We start from the raw sequence: 16,579 nt of genomic DNA on the forward strand, positions 1-16,579 counted from the left end.
ACAAGCCATTCAATCTTGGAATCATTTTCCTGAACCTCCTTTATACTCTCTCCAGTTTCAGCACATCCTTTCCAAGATAAGGGACCCAAAACTGCTCACAAGTGAGCCCTCACCAGTACTTTATAAAATCTCAACATTTCATCCTTGCTTTTATATTCCAGTCCTCTTGAAGTGAATGCTAACATCACATTTGCTTTCCTCACCTGCAAATTCATCTTTAGAGAATTCTGCACAAGAACTCCCAAGTACCTTTGCACCTCAATTTTTTGTATTTTCTCTCCTTTTAGAAAATAGTCAATTCTTTCACTTCTTCTACCAAAGTGCATGACCATACATTTTTCAACACTGTATTACATCTGCTACTTCTTTGCCCATTCTCTGAATCTAAGTCTTTCTACAGTCTACTTCTTCAAAACTACCTGCCCCTCAACCCATGTCCATATTGTCTGCAAACGCTGCAACAAAGCCATCAATTCTATCATCCAAATCACTGACATATAACGTAAAAAGAATCGGTCCTAGCACAGATCCCTGTAGAATACCACTAGTAATCAATAGCCAACCAGAAAAGGCTCCCTTTATTACCACTCCTGTCATTCAGTCACTGCTTTATTCATGCTGGAATCTTTCCTGTAATATCACGGACTGGTAGCTTCTTAAGCAGCCTCATGTGTAGCAGCCTCATGTGTACGTGACCACTGTTTCGTTTTGGACCGCAAACTTCCACACTCTCTCTCTCTCTCTCTCTCCCCTCTCAAAAGTCCTAGTGGTCTGTTGCAGCTTGTTATACTGATGTCATAGTTCCACCTCATCCAGGCATTTTAAAGTGACGCCCACAGTAAACAAAACAGTGCTCATGTAACACCTCCCCCAAAAAGGTAAAATTTTGATCTATAAGGGTAAAATTTTAACTGCAAACCACAATATGCGAAACAATACATTTACAGTTACCATATAGCATACTACAGAGTAATATAACATGCTGCAGAAGTGAATATAAATAGTAAATCTCACTCCACTATTAAAAGTACATTGCAACTTAACATCTGGAAAGACAATCGGCAATTATATTATCCTTGCCTTTAATGTGAGTTATCATGAAATCATACTCCTGCAAAATCAAACTCCAATTCAACAACCTTCTGTTTTTGTTTTTCACTTTAATCAAGAACACCAATGGATTATGATCTGTATAAACCACAAGTGGTTTCTGAGCTGGGCAAACATAACCGTCAAAATGCTGCAAAGCCAAAATAAGTGATAATAATTCCTTCTCGATGGTGGAATAATTTCTTTGATGCTTATTGAATTTCTTTGAAAAGTAAGCCACAGGATGGTCAACATAATCATAACCATCCCTTTATAGTAACACTGCTCCTGTAGCTTCATCACTGGCATCCACAGCTATGAGAAAGTGGCTTTGCAAAGTCAGGTGACCTGAGCACTGGTTGGTGACATTAGATGGCTTTCAATTTATCAAATGCCTCCTAACAAGGCTCTGCCCAAACAAACTTTTCACCCTTCTTCAGGAGGTTAGTCAATGGGAGAGCAACATCAGCAAAGTTCTTACAGAACTTACGATAATATCTCCAGGGATCTTCTAAGAGCTTTTTTACCGGTTGGAATGGGAACCTCAGAAATTGCCTGAACTTTTGCCTGAACAGGAGCAAGCCGGCCTTGACCTACTACATATTTATGTTATGTACCTGCAGCAGGGGTCACAAATTGAGGCAGGCTTTAATGTTAAAACCACTATATTTTAGGACCGAGGTTAGGAAAAACTTCTTCACACAGAGAGTGGTGAATCTGTGGAATTCTCTGCCACAGCAAACTGTTGAGGCCAGTTCATTAGCTATGTTTAAAAGGAAGTTAGATATGGCCCTTGTGGCTACAGGGGTCAGGGGGTATGGAGGGAAGGCTGGGTTCTGAGTTGGATGATCAGCCATGATCATAATAAATGGCGGTGCAGGCTCGAAGGGCCGAATGGCCTACTCCTGCACCTATTTTCTATGTTTCTATGTTTCTATGTTTCTATATTTATTAGTATCTACTCAAAATATAGAAAATTAAATGAAATAAACAGAAGTTATTTATAACAGAATATAACAGAACAGTGTTATGCGTGTGTGGCTCCCAATCTGTCAAGCTTAGGAACAGTTCTTAAAGTCTTAAGATGACAAACTAGAAAGGTCCAGTAATCCACGGAATAAATGAGGGGAGAAACTTGCAAATCCACAGCAAAACGTAGCGAGGAGGCGATTACGAAAGATTCCACAGGTTCCACGCTGGGAAAACGAAGTAACAGTTGCTGAAGAGCTTATCTGTCGAGTCATCCCGAAATCCACGTAGAAATATCCCCAAAGGTGACAGCCACGGAATATTCCTTTAGCACAAGTGGTTACCACATAGCACACCCAAATCCGTGTAAGGGTTAACAAAGGCAGTCGCCACAGGGTACTCCAACAAAATCCACAGGGTGCTCCAACAAAATCACTCGTATGGATCATACGAGTGACAATCACATGTCCACTGTGCACTGGGTGCTGTTGATCAACCCAATTCTCAGGGCATGGGAAAGTATCAGACTTTACCCATTGCTGCAGCAAGCTTCTGCTGACAGCTTGTGGTCCAAAACTTACACATTCTCTCTCTCTCTCTCTTCCCTCTCAAAAGTCCTAGTGGTCTGTCACAGCTTGTTATACTGATTTCATAGTCCCGCCTCATCCAGGCGTTTTAAAGTGACACTCACAGTAAATGAAACAGTGGTCACGCAACACTTCTCAAAGGCTTTCTGAAAATCCAAGTTCGCAACATCAACAGATTCTCCTTTATCTATCCTGCTTGTTTTTTCATCAAATAATTTCAAGAGATTTGTCTGGCAAGGTTTTCACTTTTGGAAATCATGCTGACTATGGACTATTTTATCATGTCCCTCCAGCAACCCTGAGCCTTCATTCTTAACAATTGACTCCAGCATCTCCCCAACCACTGAGGTCAGACTAATTGGCCTCAATTGGAAAGTTTCCTTTCTTCTGCCTCTCTCCCTCCTTGAAGTGTGGAGTGATTTTTGCAATTTTCCATTCTTCTGCATCCATCACAGGATCTGGTGATTCTTGAAAGATCATTACTAATGCCTCCACAATCTCTTCAACCACCTCTTTCAGAACTCTGGTGTGTACACCATCTGGTCCAGGTGACTTATCTACCTTCAGACCTTTCAGTTTCTCAAGAACATTCTCTCTAGTTATGTCAAGTTCAAGCACTTCATATCCCCTGACACCTGAAACTTCCACCATACTGCCATTGTCTTCCACAGTGAAGACTGATGCAAAATACTTATTCAGTTCATCTGCCATTTCCTTGACCCCCATTACTACCTCTCTAGCATCATTTTCCAGTGGTCCAATATCCACTTTTGCCTCTTTTACACTTTATGTATCTGAAGAAACTTTTGGTATCTTCTTGAATATTACTGGCTAGTTGGAATACAAAAGTATTACCTTTTTAATAACTTTTTTAGTTGTCTTCTGTTGGTTTTTATAAGCTTCTCATGAGTTTTGCTCTATTATATCCCCTCTCTTTGGCTTTTATGTTGGTTTTGACTTCTCTTGTTAGCCACAGTTGTGTCATCTTGCCTTTAGCATACTTCCTCTTTGTGATGTAAATATCCTGTGCCTTCCGAATTGCTTCCAGAAATTCCAACCATTGCTGCTCTGATGTCATCCCTGTCAGTGTTCTTTGTAATGCCTCTGTAATTCCACTTACTCCACTGCAATACTGATACATCTCAAATTTCAGGGTGAATTCTATCATATTATGTTCGCTGCCCTAAGGGCACTTTTACCTTCAGCTCTCTAATCAATTCTGGTTCCTTGCACAACACCCAATCCAGAATAGCCGATCCTCTTGTGGGGTCAACCACGAGCTGTTCTAAAAAGCCACCTTATAGGCAGTCTAAAAATCAGCACCAAACTGATTTTTCCAATCCAGCTACATGTTGAAATCCCTCATGACTTTTGTAACATTGTCCTTTTAGCGTGCATTTTCCATCTCCTATTGTAATTTGTAGACCACAACTTTACTACTGTTTGGAGTCAGTATATAGCTCCCATCAGGGTCTTTTTACACTTGCAGATCCTTACACTTGCTCTATCCACAATGATTCAACACCTTCCAACCCCATGTCACTTCTTTCTAATGATCTGATTTCATTTTTTTTAAACAAACAGAGAAATGCCACCCCCTCTGCCTTCCTACCTGTCCTATTGATACAATTTGTATCCTTGGACATTAAGCTTCCTGCTATAATCATCTTTCAGCCATGATTCAGTGATGCCTACAACATCATACATGTCAATCTGCAACTGTGCTACAAGTTCATCTACCTTATTCCGTATACAGCACCTTCAGTCTTGTATTCAGCCTTTACAATTTTGTCCACCTTTTACGTTGCAACTCATCCTATTGACTGCAATTTTGCCCAATCAACAGCCTCTCCTCACATTGCCTCTGTTTGTAAGCCAGTTACCTCATCTTCAGCACTATCAACCTCCTTTCCTACGACACTTGTTGCATTGAAATATATGCAGCTCAGGACACTAGTCACATCATGCTCAACCTTTTGATTCCTGACTTTGTCCGAGGACCGACATCTGCCTCCACAACCTCTCCACTAACTGTCTGACACTCTGGTTCCCATCCCACCGCAAATCTTGTTTAAATCCCACCGTGCAGCATTAACAAACCTTCCTACTAGGATATTAGTCTCCATCCAGTTCAGGTGCAAACTGTCCCTTCTGTACAGGTCTCATCTTCCCTGGAAAAGAGCCCAATGATCCAAAAATCTTATGCCCTCCCTCCTACACCAACTCATTATCCACATATTAAATTGTATAATCTTCCCAGTTCTGTCCTCACTAGCACGTGGCATGGGTAGCAATCCTGAGATCACAACCTTGGAGGTCTTGCCCTTTAACTTAGCACCTAACTCCCTGAACTCCCTATGCAGAACCTCGTCACTCGTCCTACCCATGATATTGGTACCTACATGGACCATGACGTTCTAGCTGTTCACCCTCCCACTTAAGAATGCTGAGGGCTTGATCTGAGATACCCCACACCCTGGCACCTGGGAGGCAACATACCATCCGGGAATCTCCTTCTCACCCACAGAGCCTCCTGTCCGTTCCCCTGACTAACAAATCCTCCATCACCACTGTGTGTCTCTTTGCACCCCTCCCCCACCTTCCCTTCTGAGTCACAGACCCATACTCAGTGCTGGAGACCTGACTACTGTGAGTCTCCTCTGTTAGGTCAACCCCTACAACAGTATCCAAAGTGTTACTGAGGGGGATGGCCACAGGGTTGCTCTACACTGGCTCCTTAACTCCTTCCTCCTTCCTGACTCAATCAATACCAATTTTTATTCCTAAATCCTTTTTTAGATACTGTTGATTCTAAAATTTCCTCTTATATATGGCAAAATAAAAATCCCAGATTAAGTTAAAAAAATGCCTACAGAAATCTAAGAAAGAGGGTGGTTTGGCATTGCCTAACCTAAGATTTTACTACTGGGCAATTAATATTCGATATTTAATATTTTGGACGCAAGATTGGAATATAACTCCAAGCCCATATTGGGTAAACCATGAAGGCCATTCTGTACAAGGGTTTCCTTTAGCCTCCATTTTAGGAACTTCACTTCCTTTTGTACTATCTAAATTGAATAAACAAATGTTTAACCCTATAGTTAAACATACATTGCGAATATGGTTTCAATTTCGTAAATTTTTTGGCCTGAATGAATTTATGCTATCAAGTCCTATTATATGTAATTTCTTTTTTCAACCCTCGGTAATGGACCAAGCCTTTTTGATATGGAAAACTAAAGGTATAATATGTTTTCGCAACTTATTTCTGGATAACTGTTTTATGTCTTTTGAGCAGTTAGCTAAGAAATTTGATTTGCCTAGATCCCATTTTTTTAGATACTTACAAATAAGAATTTTTAAAAATACTACGTTGCCTACCTTTCCGACTTCAAATTCTACTGATATCATTGATAAAATTTTAGGTTTAAATCCTTCTCAGAAGGGATTAATAGCAATTATTTATGATATAATTATGAAATTACAGCCAGGTATATCTGAGAAAATTAAAAATGAATGGGAAAGGGAACTTCAACTTTGTCTACCTATAGAGAAATAGGATAAGATTTTTCAATTAGTTAGTACTTCTATATGTGCTAAACATACATTAATACAATTTAAAGTAGTACATAGAGCCCATAAGTCCAAAGATAAATTAGCTCATTTTTATTCCCATATAAGCCCCACTTGTGATAGATGTCACTCTGAGGTGGCTTCTTTAACTCATGTGTTTTGGTCCTGTCCTGTTTTGGAAAAATATTGGAAAGATATTTTTGATATTATTTCAACAGTTCTATGTTTTGATTTAAAACCCCATCTTATTACGGCAATTTTTGGATTGCCAATGGTAGAACATAGATCTTTGTCTTCTTCAGCCTGTCAGATGATTGCATTTGTTACTTTAATGGCTAGAAGATCTGTTTTGTTGAACTGGAAGGAAATCAATCCTCCTACTACATTCCAATGGTTTTCTCAAACTATATTAAGTTTAAATTTAGAAAAAGTTAGAAGAGATATTTTTGATCCTTCAGTTAAGTTTGAAGAAACTTGGAAACCTTTTATGCAACATTTCCACATGATGTAATCTGACCTTTCCGAATCTTTTTATTAACTTAAATTATATGAATAGAGGAGCGGAGTTGACGACATTACTGAACATGTTTGATTCAAGATACTGGTCTAGCCCTGTTTTGTTCTGTTTCTTTTTGAGTTTTTTTCTTTTTCTTTGTTTACATGTATATATATTTTTTCTTCTTATTTCTTTTTTTTAAGACTAATTTCATTATGAGTTTGGAAGTCTATTATACCTATGTTACTTAAAATCCTTTTTGTATAAGATTATTCCAATCTCTTTGTACCAACTTTGTTATTGAGTTTATAATTTTGAAAATTAATAACAAGATTTTAAAAGAAAGAAAGAAAGAAGTGCTGTAGCTGAACTTGGAGGTAATCAGATATCTCGACAAATAATCTCCAACAACCTCTGATGCTGTTTGTTACCACAGAGACACAAGTTTGGAAATATTCTCTTGACTGCAGTTTGCTTGGGAGGTGATGGGGCTGAGGACAAACAAGCCTTTTCACCATCCCATCCCAGCTGACAGAAAAACTGCATTGTTTAAGAACCAGTGGGAATATGCAATCAGTGACTGTAGGCCTGCTTTTATATTCCTGTTGTATCTGACCCACGTGAGAATGAGACCAGACCCTGCCTGAGTGGCTAACATTTGGTTCTTAAACCAACCTGAAAAACCCTATATTTCTGTTTCCTCTCCCTTAACTTGCACTGTTTTTATATTTGTTTCAAAGACATTTGTTTTATTTGTCACATGTAAGACCATAAGACATAGGAGCAGAATTAAGCCATCAAGTCTGCTCTGCCATTCCATCATGGCTGATTTATTATCCCTCTCTCAACCCGATTCTCCTGCCTTCTCCCTGTAACCTTTGGCATCACGGCTAATCAAGAACCTATCAACCTCCACTTTAAATATATCCAATGACTTGGCCTCCACAGCCGTCTGTGGCAATAAACACCGGTTGTTAGTGAGAGTGAGAGTGCGAGTGAGCGAGAGAGAGAGAGAGAGAGAGAGTGTGAGGGAGAGAGAGAGAGTGAGAGTGTGTGTGTGAGAGAGAGAGTGAGAGAGTGTGAGAAAGAGTGAGTGTGAGAGAGTGTGTGTGAGAGAGAGAGTGAGAGAGTGTGAGAAAGAGTGAGTGTGAGAGAGTATGTGTGAGAGAGTGAGTGTGTGAGAGTGAGTGTGAGAGAGTGAGAGAGTGTGAGAGAGTGTGAGAGAGTGAGAGAGTGTGAGAGAGTGTGAGTGAGAGAGTGTGAGAGTGAGAGAGTGAGAGAGTGTGAGAGAGAAAGAGAGTGAGAGAGTGAGAGAGTGTGAGAAAGAGAGAGTGAGTGTGAGAAAGTGTGTGTGAGAGAGTGAGAGTGTGTGAGAGAGAGTGAGTGAGAGTGAGAGAGTGTGAGTTAGAGAGTGTGTGAGAGAGAGAGTGAGTGAGTGAGAGAGTGTGAGAGAGTGAGAGAGTGTGTGTGTGAGAGAGAGTGAGAGAGTGTGAGAGAGAGTAAGGGAGTGTGAGAGAGTGAGAGAGTGTGAGAAAGTGAGAGAGTGTGAGAAAGAGAGAGAGAGTGAGAGAGAGAGTGTGAGAGAGTGAGAGTGTGTGTGAGAGAGTGTGTGAGAGAGAGAGTGAGAGTGAGAGTGTGTGTGAGAGAGAGTGTATGAGAGAGTGAGAGAGTGTGAGAAAGAGAGTGTGAGAGAGTGTGTGAGAGAGAATGAGAGAGTGAGTGAGTGAGAGAGTGAGAGAGAGAGAGTGAGTGAGAGTGTGTGAGAGTGTGTGAGAGAGAGAGAGAGAGAGAGACTGAGACTGACTGACTGTGGGATGTCAAAAACGATGGAGTGAATAGTTAGTTTTTGATGTACTGTAGAGCATAGTCTCTCTTTGGGGACTTTGCTGTTGTTGGCATTGTGGGTGGTGGGAATGCTGATGCTTTATGCTAGCAGAAGTGGAGGAGAGTTGATGCTATTTGCTGTGCGTGGGAGAGGGGCAGAGGTTTTGGGGTTCTGACAATTTTTCTGTCATTCATTCTTTGGGGGTTTTCTTCTGTTTCAAGGATGTCTGCGTAGAGTAAGAATTTCAGGTTGCTTATTGTAAACATTCTCTGGCATTAAATGGAACTACAGAACTATAGGAAAGATCCTCGCCATATCTACTCTATACAGACCTTTCAATAATCAATAGGTTTCAATCAGATTTCTCCCTCATTTTAAATTCTAGAGAATACAGGCCCAGGGCCATCAAACGCTTCTCATATATTAACCTTTTCATTCCTGGAATCATTCTCGTAAACCTCCTCTGGACCCTTTCCAACACCAGCACTCCTTTCCTTAAACAAGGGGCTCAGAACTGCTCACAATACTCTGTGTGGTCTGACCATTGCCTTACGAAGCCTCAGCATTACACCTTTGCTTCTGTATTCTAGTCCTCTCTAAATGAATGCTAAGGGTCACTACACTTCTGACACCAACATAGCATGCCCACGACTCGCTAACCCTAACCTGTAGATCTGTGAAATGTTGTGAAAGTTATGTATATTTATGTTATTTTATGTCTGAAATGTACTGCACTGCTACTGGTAAAAGGTGAATTTTCATGGGCGGTTATACCCTGAGTACGTGTGTGTGCCTGTGACAATTTTGAGCTTGAAGGAATCCAGATACAATCAGCAATCTCAGCTGTATGAGGGCCCCACAAACAACACAACAGGGCTGCAGCCATCCCAAGGGGAAATCCAGCAACATCTTCCAAGAGGAGACCGGTAAACAAGACCCTGGCAGGGACGTCATGTCGCAAGCATGAATTTAAAAAGAACTCACAAAACTTATTTACCTACTAACCTAGAAGTGTGAAAGAGGGTAAAGGAGATAGCTTTCAATGTTACTGGTACTCCTGGGCCATAGAACAGTACCACACAGGAAAAGATCGTTCAGCCCTCAATCTCACTACCGGCCACGATGCTAATTTGAACTAATCCATTCCGCCTGCACATGACCCATATTTCTCCATTCCCTGTCTAATGCCTCTTAAACATCACCACTGTATTTGTTCTCCACCACCACCCCTTGTGGCACAGTAGCGTAGCAATTAGCGTAATGATTTGCAGAGCCAGCGATCCAAGTTCAATTCCCGCCACTGTCTGTGAGAAGTTTGTATGTTCTCCCTGTAACAATATGGGTTCCGTCCAAGTGCTCCTGTTCTCTCCCGCATCCCAAAGATGTACGAATTAATGTTAGTAAGTTGTGGGCATACAATGTTGTCATGGCGACACTTGCAGGCTGTTCCCAGCACATCCTTGGACTGTGTTGGTTATTGTCACAAATGAGGCAGTTCGATGTACATGAGATGCATAAGTAAAGCTCATTTTATCTGTAGAATCTTTTGTTTTAATCTCCTGATTTCCAGCATCTACAGAATATCATTTGTTTACTCTTGACCTTTAATATATTGTAGACAACCACTACTCTCTGAGCAGAATAACTTGCCTCACAAACTTCCTTTAAATTTCGGCCCTCACCTTAAATCTCTGCCCTCCAGTATTTGACATTCTGGCGCAGGGAAAATCTCTGACTATCCAAGATGGTGTTGGAAAGAGGTGACTCACTGTGCACTGCTCTCAACATTGACTCATCACATCGAATACCGGGTGAACAAGTAGTCTTTGGGGTAACTGCAAGTCTGTGTCTTTGCTCACGACTGAGAGCTCGGTGGCTGTGCCGATGCCTTCTTTGCCGGTGGGGGGAGGGGAGATTGTTGTTCTCTACCGTTTATGTGCGGGAGGGGGGACTTTGGGGTTCTAACATTTAACTGTTGTTCATTCTTTGGGGCACTCCACTGTTTTCATGGATGGTTGTGAAGAAAAAACGGCATATACATTGTATACATTTCTCTGACATAAATTCTGCGTTTGAACCTTTGAGATTTGTCAGGCAAGATTTCCCTTTCCAGAAACCATGCTGAATTTCCCTGGTGTCATGGATTCTTGATTACCTGACTGGCAGACCACAGTACGTGTGCTTGCAACACTGTATGTCCGACAGAGTGATCAGCAGCACTGGGGCTCCACAGGGGACTGTCTTGTCTCCCTTTCTCTTCACCATTTACACCTCGGACTTCAACTACTGCACAGAGTCTTATCATCTTCAGAAGTTTTCTGATGACTCTGCCATAGTTGGATACATCAGCAAGGGAGATGAGGCTGAGTATAGGGCTACGGTAGGAAACTTTGTCACATGGTGTGAGCAGAATTATCTGCTGCTTAATGTGAAAAAGACTAAGGAGCTGGTGGTAGACCTGAGGAGAGCTAAGGTACCGGTGACCCCTGTTTCTATCCAGGGGGTCAGTGTGGACATGGTGGAGGATTACAAATACCTGGGGATACGATTGACAATAAACTGGACTGGTCAAAGAACACTGAGGCTGTCTACAAGAAGGGTCAGAGCCGTCTCTATTTCCTGAGGAGACTGAGGTCCTTTAACATCTGCCGGACGATGCTGAGGATGTTCTACGAGTCTGTGGTGGCCAGTGTGATCATGTTTGCTGTTGTGTGCTGGGGCAGCAGGCTGAGGGTAGCAGACACCAATAGAATCAACAAACTCATTCCTAAGGCCAGTGATGTTGTGGGGATGGAACTGGACTCTCTCACAGTGGTGTCTGAAAAGAGGGTGCTGTCTAAGTTTCATACCATCTTGGTCAATGTCTCCCATCCACTACATAATGTACTGGGTAGGCACGGAGTACATTCAGCCAGAGACTCATTCCACCGAGATGCAACACAGAGCGTCATAGGAAGTCATTCCTGCCTGTGGCCATCAAACTTTACAACTCCTCCCTTGGAGGGTCAGACACCCTGAGCCAATAGGCTGGTCCTGGACTTATTTCATAATTTACTGGCATAATTTACTTATTACTATTTAACTATTTATGGTTCTATTACTATTTATTATTTATGGTGCAACTGTAATGAAAACCAATTTCCTCCAGGATCAATAAAGTATGACTATGACTATGAATTTGACTTATTTTATCATTAGTCTCCAAGTACATCAAAACCTCATCCTTAATATCAGGATCTCCCAGTGGCCACACATTTTAATTCTATGTCCCATTCCCATTCTGACATGTCTATCCACGACCTCCTCTACTGTAAAGATGAAGCCACACTCAGGTTGGAGGAACAAAACCTTATATTCCATCTGGGTAGCCTCCAACCTGATGGCATGAACATTGACTTCTCAAACTTCCGCTACTGCCCCAACTCCCCGTTGTACCCCCTCCATTATTTATTTATATACACACATTCTTTATCTCTCTCTCCTTTTTCTCCCTCTGTCCCTCTGACTATACCCCTTTCCCATCCTCTGGGCTTTTCTCCCCCCCTCCCCCTTTTCTTTCTCCCTAGGCCTCCTGTCCCATGATCCTCTCATATCTCCTTTGCCAATCACCTGTCCAGCTCTTGGCTCCATCCCTCCCCCTCCTGTCTTCTCCTATCATTTTGGATCTACCCCTCCCCCTCCCACTTTCAAATCTCTTACTAGCTCTTCTTTCAGTTAGTCCTGACGAAGGGTCTCGGCCCGAAACGTTGACTGTACCTCTTCCAATAGATGCTGCCTGGCCTGCTGCATTCACCAGCAACTTTGAATTATAGACCAGTTAGCCTGACATTAGTGGTGGGGAAGATGCTGGAGTCAATTATTAAAGATGAAATATCGGCACATTTGGATACCAGTAACAGGATTGGTCCAAGTCAGCATGGATTTACAAAGGGGCAATTTTTCTTCAGGAATTTTTTGAGGATGTAACTGTGAAAATGGACATGGGAAAGCTAGTGGATGCAGTGTACCTGGACTTTCAGAAAGCCTTTGATAAGGTCCCACATAGGAGATTAGTGGGCAAAATTGGAACACATGGTATTGGGGACAGGGTACTGACATGGATAGAAAATTAGTTGGTAGACAGAAAACAAAGAGTAGGGATTAACAGGTCCTTTTCAGAATGGCAGGCAGTGACTAGTGGGGTACCGCAGGGTTCAGTGCTGGGACCGCAGCTGTTTACAATATATATTAATGATTTAGATGAAGGGATTAAAAGTAACATTAGCAAATTTGCAGATGACACAAAGCTGGGTGGCAGTGTGAAATGTGAGGAGGCAGGGTGACTTGGACAGGTTCAGTGGGTGGGTAGATACATGGCAGATGCAGTCTAATATGGATAAATGTGAGGTTATCCACTTTGGTGGCAAGAACAGGAAGGCAGATTACTATCTGAATGGTGTCAAGTTAGGAAAAGAAGAAGTACAACGAGATCTAGGTGTCCTTGTTCCTCAGTCACTGAAAGCAAGCATGCAGGTACAGCAGGCAGTGAAGAAAGCTAATGGCATGTTGGCCTTCATAACAAGGGGAACTGAGTATAGGAGCAAAGAGGTCCTTCTGCAGTTGTACAAGGCCCTGGTGAGACCACACCTGGAGTATTGTGTGCAGTTTTGGTCCCCAAATTTGAGGAAGGACATTCTTGCTATTGAGGGAGTGCAGCGTAGGTTCACAAGGTTAATTCCCGGGATGGTGGGACTGTCATATGTTGAAAGATTGGAGCGACTGGGCTTGTATACTCTGGAATTTAGAAGGCTGAGAGGGGATCTTATTGAAACATGTAAGATTATTAAGGGATCGGACATGCTGCAGGCAGGAAGCATGTTCCCGCTGATGGGTGAGTCCAGAACCAAAGGCCACAGTTTAAGAATACGGGGTAGACAATTTAGAACGGAGTTGAGGAAAAACTTTTTCACCCAGAGAGTTGTGGATCTGTGGAAAGCTCTGCCCCAGAAGGCTGTGGAGACCAATTCTCTGAATGCTTTCAAGAAAGAGTTAGATAGAGCTGTTAAAGATAGTGGAGTGAAGGGATATGGGGAGAAGGGAGGAACGGGGTACTGATTGTGGATGATCAGCCATGATCACAGCGAATGGCGGTGCTGGCTCCTGCACCTATTGTCTATAAAGCGTCAGGGATGGGGAGCGGTGAGATCAGGGAGTTAGGGAGAGAGAAAGCAGGTAGGGGTGGGGAGGGGAGGTTGTGTTTCGAGGTTGGCATCATGTTTAAAGTCGGAGTTGGCGGGTTTGGGGGAGACTGTACGTTGAACAGCACTCGGTCCGGAGCTGCCGGGTCTGACTTACCGACCAGGGCGATTATCAGGATTTTAGCCGACTGCGAAGACGCCAGAAGTGCGAACGTGCACGCCACTGGAAGGAGCAATCTGTGTTTCTGCATGTCTCAGCCGTTGGCAAGCTCTTCCCACTGCGGAAGCCAAACTGAGATGTGAAGATTGAGAAAGAATTCAGTGACCTCAGCGGCAAAACAAACTGCCTCAGATCAGGAAGGAAAACAGATTCAGGGGGGCTCCCGGAGAGCAGCACTGGCCGGAAAGAGCCGGGGTCGTACAGCGGTGAACAGCCGAGAGGATCACTGGAGTTACGCGGACCCCCGGTGACCCGCCGGAGGGAGGGACTGGGACCGAGTCCATGGCTGTTCCTCCGCCCCCCCCAACCCCCCCAGTCGCTGGGAGGAATGGCTCACACCCCAGGCTCGGCCAGAATTGCGATCTGCTCGCTATCTCGGTCCCCAGACCCAGTACTTCCCCTCCCACATCTCCGACCTCCGGCCCGGTGTGCGGACACTCATACAGGGCTGGGGATCGGGCGCCCCGCCGCCCCCAGCCCCTTCCCTGGGATCGCGCTGTGCACTGGGGCTAGCACCCACAGCCCCGAATCCTCGCCTGCAGAGATCCGGAGCGGGGCGGCTCCTGCCGCTGTGGGACTGCAGGATTCCCCACCCGCTTCTGTTTAACCCTACACTCGGCCACACAGTCCCACGCGACCTCATCTTCCACATCAGCCTGACATGCGGGACTTCGTCAAGGGGCTGACTAACTTTTATACAGACAACCTCCACTTCATCGGTCCCCTCAACTACCTCTACGAAAACTCCAAAAGATTCTTCAGATATGACCCCCCCCCCCCACGTACTATTCCTGATCAGGCTTCCACTTCCCAACTGATGGCAGATCCTGTCCCTCAGCATGAAGTCGGATTGATCCCGGATTTGTCCTTACCCCCCTTCTTGAATAGCCACTCTGCTTCAATCCCTGCTCCTTCCAGTCACTCATCGCCCCGATTTGGAAATCTGTCACCGTTTCCAGACACCGTCGCCGGGTCTGAACCCTGCAACGCCCTGCCCAACATCACCGTGGGATCACCTTCACTCGCACTTCAGCGGGACAAGCGGGCCCTTCACCCCCCAGCTTTGGGCGATTCCGGATGGGCAGACTGCCAATTTCGAAGCGAGATGAAATCTCCATGTTTAATCCCAGTATCCCCTCCTGTCAGAATTGCCAGAGCCCACAATTGTGAAGACAACATATTCTATTCACTCAAAACACACAAAATGCTGGGGGAACTCAGCAGGCCAGGCAGCATCTATGAAAAAAGGGTACAGACAACTTTTCGGGCCGAAACCCCCCAGTCCTCCTGAAGCGGTTGGACCCTGAACATCGACTAAACTCTTTTCCATAGATGCTACCTGGCCTTCTGAGTTCCTGCAGCATTTTGTGTGTTTTGCTCAGATTTCCAGCATCTGCAGATTTTCTCTTGTTTGACATTCTATTCACTATCTTCCCTCCCACTCCGTCATCCTCCGCACCACCTACTCTTTACTTGTGGGTCTGGGAAGTCACAAGGTCAACTTCAAGGGTTGGTGATATCACTTCCTTTCTATTGCAGGTGATTGCCACGGAAACCAGGGAGTGGGGACAAACTTCAAACGACCGTCCACCCCAAAACAGGTCATGGGCCAACAGACATTGCCCTGGGTTTCCATGTCAATGTCCGGATACCCTGGACTTCTGTGTCAAACACCTGGAGCCACAGGATTTCTGCGTCAAGCATCTGGATGCACAGGGTTTCTGTGTGAAACAACCGGATGCCTGGAATCCATTTCAAACAGCTGGATGCCCAGGGTTTCAGCATCAAATGTCTGGATATCACTTGTACATTTGAAGGGATCCAAGTCAAACCACTGGATGTCCAGAGGTTAATGTCAAACTTCTGGATGCTCAGGGTCTCTGTATCAAACATCTGGATGCAAACAGATTCTATATTATACTACCGATTCTTAGGATTTCTATCTGAAACATCTGGATACCAGATAGCCCCATTGACCTTCAGCTGGACCACAGTCCTCCATAGCCCTCCCATCCATGTTCTTACGCAAGATTCTCTTAAATGTTGAAATTGAACCCACATTCACCATTTCTGCTGGCGGCTCATTCTACACTCTCACCACCCTCTAAGTGAAGAGTTCCCCTTCATATTGCCCTAAGACATTTCACCTTTAACCTATGACCCACCCAACCTCAGTAACCCTCTAGATACACCGCACGATTTTGTATACCTCCATCAAATCTCCGCTCATTCTCCTGTGCTCCAATGTCCAATGTCTTTCCTTCATCATTTTGTTTCCTTTTTTTATGTCAGTTCTCACCTATTCAATCTTTCCTTGTAACTCAGGTCCTCAAGTCCTTGTAAATGTTCTCTTTCAACCTTACTTACATCTGTCCTCTAGGCAGGTGACTACAACTACATACTATACCCCAGATTCGGCCTCACCAATGTCTTACACAACTCAGCAGAACGTCCCATTTCCAGTACTCAATATATTGATTTATGAAGGCCAATGTGCCAAAAGCTTTCTTTACGACTCTACTAACCTGCAATGCAACTTTCAAAGAATTATTTATCTGGATTTTCAGACCGCTTTGTTGTACTGCACTCCTCAGTTCCCTACCTTAAAAGAAAGGCATCTGTTAGTCTTGCGAGACCATG

The 16,579-nt window shown here is 43.7% G+C and overlaps 1 protein-coding gene across 3 annotated transcripts in view; it reads right to left on the minus strand.

Annotated features, from left to right (window-relative positions):
- Window positions 1-14,946, minus strand: part of LOC134347270 (UDP-glucuronosyltransferase 3A1-like) — a 50,580-nt gene extending 35,634 nt beyond the window's left edge. Inside the window, exons 1-2 of one of the 3 annotated variants that reach the window (XM_063049652.1) lie at window positions 14,812-14,946; window positions 13,877-13,997 (exon numbers count right to left, since the gene is read on the minus strand). In XM_063049652.1, coding sequence (XP_062905722.1) covers window positions 13,877-13,970 — 94 coding nt within the window. In that variant the 5' untranslated portion in view covers window positions 13,971-13,997; window positions 14,812-14,946. Of the gene's footprint in view, window positions 1-13,876; window positions 14,012-14,475; window positions 14,491-14,811 lie in introns of those variants that run through there. The other 2 variants (XM_063049650.1, XM_063049651.1) reach the window with 2 other exon arrangements.
- Between the last annotated feature and the right edge of the window lie 1,633 nt (window positions 14,947-16,579).

This window comes from Mobula hypostoma, chromosome 5 (genome assembly GCF_963921235.1).
Source record: "Mobula hypostoma chromosome 5, sMobHyp1.1, whole genome shotgun sequence".
NCBI lineage: Eukaryota > Metazoa > Chordata > Chondrichthyes > Myliobatiformes > Myliobatidae > Mobula > Mobula hypostoma.